This window comes from Cricetulus griseus, unplaced genomic scaffold (assembly GCF_003668045.3).
Source record: "Cricetulus griseus strain 17A/GY unplaced genomic scaffold, alternate assembly CriGri-PICRH-1.0 unplaced_scaffold_384, whole genome shotgun sequence".
Taxonomy (NCBI): Eukaryota; Metazoa; Chordata; class Mammalia; order Rodentia; family Cricetidae; genus Cricetulus; species Cricetulus griseus.
The window spans coordinates 15,214-19,236 of NW_023277124.1; the positions used below are offsets into that span (position 1 = coordinate 15,214).

At 46.7% G+C, this 4,023-nt stretch overlaps 1 protein-coding gene across 1 annotated transcript; it reads left to right on the forward strand.

Moving 5' to 3' along the window:
* The first annotated feature begins 2,082 nt into the window (after positions 1 to 2,082).
* Positions 2,083 to 3,604, forward strand: LOC113837942 (elongin-A3 member D-like). The gene is made up of 2 exons (XM_027433756.1): positions 2,083 to 2,614; positions 2,667 to 3,604. Exons 1-2 carry the CDS (start codon positions 2,083 to 2,085, stop codon positions 3,602 to 3,604), a joined length of 1,470 nt encoding a protein of 489 aa, XP_027289557.1.
* The last annotated feature ends 419 nt before the right edge of the window (positions 3,605 to 4,023 follow it).

Genomic DNA, 4,023 nt, shown 5'->3' on the forward strand with positions numbered 1-4,023 from the left:
ATCATAAATATAAGTTAGAGATACCAGAAGCCCATGAACGCCCCACGATCAGCACAGAAGTCGGCAGCATTACCTCCACAGGTTTTCCAGGTGGGGGGGATTCTCCACAGGGCCGTGCAGTAAGGAGATCCTTACCCCAAACATTTATTCACAGTTCCCATGCATGGCTTCTGCCGGTGTCCCAGATTTTCTGTATGCTTTTTGTCAGTAATATTTTTTTAAGATTTAACATTTTACTTGATCAATGTATCAATTTCTTGTATCGTATCTTCAATGGCTGAGAGTCTCAACCATATCTTATATTTTATTAGTGATACTCACATCTGTTGTTCCTGTTTGCTTATTTAATTTTTTTATCTCCAAGATTCACTTAATTTTTGTTTTCTGTTTTGTTTCTATTCCCATCTTCAGGTCTCAAACAGTTTTATTGGTTTCTTTTACCTGTTTGTTTTATCTTAGCCTTCTTTCAGGTATTTATTCATTTCTTGCAATTTTTTTGTCTTTTCCTGGATTCCTTAAAGAATTTAATCATTTCCTTGACACATTTCAAGACCTGTGTCATCTTCATGAAGTAGGTTTGAAGGTCATTTTCTTGTGCTGTGTTGGGGAATCAGGGATTTTTGTAGTAGGATAGCTCTGCTCTGGTGGTGACATATTGCCCTGATTGTTGTTGATTGTGTTCTTAAGCTGGTGTCTGGGCATCTGGCTTTGGGGTAAGTGTATATCTATGTGTAGAGTTCTGACATTGTTTTTGTTGAGTGGGTGTATTTTTCCTTGGTTTCTGTTTCTTCTTTGGACTTCTTGGCAAAGAGACCTGTCATACTGATAAATGCTGTGTCCTTCGGCCCAGCAGGGTGCCTCTGCTGGGGTTCTGGTGTCATGCATGGCCTCTGGAAACCTGGGTCCTGGAGTGGCCTCTAGAAAAGCAGGTGCTTCTAACAGTGTTGAGGGCTGGGAGATGGTGATGATGAGAGGGGGCTGTTGGACATAGTATGGGCTTACCTAGGTTACTGGGTGTTGGTGTGCCCTCTGGTAAGTAGTACATTGTGATTCTATAGAAGTTGTAGGCTAGGATATGGTGACAAGGAGAATTCAGGTAGTTGGGGAAGGTTGAGCTTGCTCTGAGGAAATGTTTGAGCTGTTGGGGAGAGGGCTTACCTGAAGTTCTGGTTCAGCAGGAGCTAGAGAACTACTTGGTACATAGTAAAACCAAGAATCACATGAAACAAAAGAAATCTCGAAGTTGTGAATAATACTAGTTTTATACTTTCAAGATGTTAATTGTCTCTGAAAGGAATCAGTCCTGTGAGGTATTTAGTTTTGTATTAATATTTTTGACAAATACATTTTAACTAGCAATATTTTTTGAATTTCATAATTGAATATCTTCCCAGTATTCTCAAATCTTACCTAAACTTATGACATTTTTACTGGTACAACAGACTTATAGAGGACTTCTATAAACCACTAGAGGAAGTAGACTAAAGGAGTTGGTATACTGTTATTGGTTCAACGCCATTTTAATAAAAAAATACAGTGTTGGCCAAAACCTATATATTCCTTTACCAAATTACACTGACTTCACATATGTACCTACTCATAGAACTGTGAAAATTAATCCTTACATACATGTTCATCTAGGACCATAATCTTCATTAATTCATCAAAAAACTACTGACCTTTTTTATATTACATGCTTTGTACTCATCCACTTGAGGCTTTCCAATTATTGAAACCATTATGGACAAAATATAAAAGACAGTCCAATTTTCTATTATTATAAAAGAAGATATTTGCTTTCACAGGAGAAGCTTACATCCTCCTGATTAGGGATAGAAATGTGGAAGCAAATTAGGCATCTATAGTCGTGCTGATAGGAATCAGAGGAGGCGGGGCAACACCACCACCTTTAAGGCAAGGTGAGCATGCAGAGCAGTGCTGAGGCAAAGAGAGCCAACTGACAAGCAGGCCAGCTCAGAAGCTCTGTCCTCTGCTCCCAGAGAGCCAGCCACGTTGCCCAGGCAGTGGTATAGCCCAGATAATCCTGCTGCCTTTCGGTTGCCCCTCTTCGGGTCCTCAACTATGGAGATGGAGGCCAAATGCCGCCTAGAAGCCCTGCACAAGCTGCGCGAGCGCCTGTGCACAAAGACAGAGCCCAGGCAGCTTTACAAAACCCTAAAGAAACTCTCTTCCCAGCCCATGTTGGGCGACATCCTGGAAGAGATTGGCTTCAAGCAGACCATCAAGCTCATGAAGAAACAGCAGCTCCTGGTCCCCTTTGCCAAGGATTTAGCCGCCCGGTGGTCAGAGCAGTCCCAGTTTGGGTCCCAGCCCGATCCGGGGTCCCAGCAGGACTTTGACTTCCCTAGGAGCCCAAAGTCAGAGATTCGCAGCAACTCTCCGGAAGATAAGCGTCAGAAGCCTGCTTTCTGGGGACACAGAGAGAATGGGAGCCAGGTGTTGGAAGTCAGTAGTAGCAGCCCACAGCTCAGCATGATTGAGAGCATGGACACAAGCTCCAAGCAAATCACAAATGGCAGCCCAAACGCGGAGCCAGCAGGGAAAATGACTCAAAGAGGGTCCTTCTCGGAAAATGCTAGACACAGAGAGCCAGGTGAGGGTAGGCAAGGCCCAAGGAACTGTGGGGCAGCCCTGGCCTCTTGAAGGGACGAAGACACTCTCCAGGAAGCCAGAGGCTGGGCCAGCTAAGCAGAGCCTGTCTTTAGTGAGGGCAAAGAGCCCAGGACCCTGCATCCAGGAAGACCACCATCCGGCTTCTTTTGAGGCTTGTCTCGACTATGACTGCTCTCCATCTTCTTCTGTGCTGCCTCCCCGCAAGAGGAAGAGGAAAAGCACCTGGAAGGCTGAGGCGCAGAGCCCTGGAGCAAAGGTGCCTCGAGACAAGTCTCCAAGCTGCGAGGATCTGAATCTCCTCCTGGTTGCCAGTCCCTTTCCAGAGACCACCTCGAATCTCCAAACCTGCTTTCCCCAGGATGGCCCTGAGGACTCTTCCTTGCAGGATGACCTAGAAGCAGCTCCCTGGGCGTGCAGGAAATACTTCAAAACGCCGGTGGTTTCGGGTGGCAGACGTGCCAGACCTTTCCCACAGAATTCGAACCAAGGACGCCTTGCTAAGCAGCACTCTAGGTGGGAAACTCACTGCCAACCTGCTCTGGAGGAAGGCCCGCTCTGGAGTCTGCACCAGGAGGACTCCCCAGGGACGCACATCAACACTGCTCAGCGGACTGGCAGCCAGAGTGAGAGCCAGACACACCTCAAGATGCAGGAGTCCCTCCAGCTGAGGCTACAAGCCCTGTGTGCCCGCATCCAGAACACACAAACCAAGAAGCCTCAAGGCCGCCAAACCAAGACGGTCGCCTTCCAAGCCCAGGTCACAAGGCCAGGGGAGCATGCAGACTCTGGACCCGGACCGGAAGCCTCCACAGAAAATTTGCAGAGCCTCCCAGAAGCCTCTGGTCCTGGCCTTCTGCAGAGGTCTCCCTGCCCGCGCTTGGGCGGCAGCAGCATTGGGAGCAACATGACCAGGGCTAAGAAACCTGCCCCGCTCATGGCCAAGGCCCTTAAGGATTACAAGAAATGGTGAGCTAGGAAGTGAACCCACCCTGACCCACCGACACAGCAACTGAGGAACCGTGCTTTCTGCCCATCTCAGTCCTGGGATTACTGGCAACTTTGACAATGACACACTGAATGCCTGCAAAGCAACAAACAACAAGCAAAGCAGGCCTTTCTTTGATCACCAAGAGAGCTGTAACACTTAGACCCTCCATTTTATGTACAAAGGAATTCCTACTCGTCTCTTTGGAAACTTTGACATATACACATACATGTGGGTGTAGGCAGATACTAAGAAAGAGATCTTAGGGATGCATAGATGCATTGATTTATGGAGAGCTGCTACCGGAGGTTACTTAGAGATGGTAGATCCGTAATTGGACAAATACCTCGGCAGATTAACATAGAGACAAATAGGTAAATCGATTTTTAAATACATTAAAGCAC

Bases quoted from the DNA above. Each gene is read 5' to 3' on its own strand.
- LOC113837942 (XM_027433756.1), top strand. From the start codon at position 2,083: ATGGAGATGGAGGCCAAATGCCGCCTAGAAGCCCTGCACAAGCTGCGC. The intron at 2,615-2,666 runs GTGAGGGTAGGC...GGCCTCTTGAAG, and splicing joins TGCTAGACACAGAGAGCCAG to GGACGAAGACACTCTCCAGG.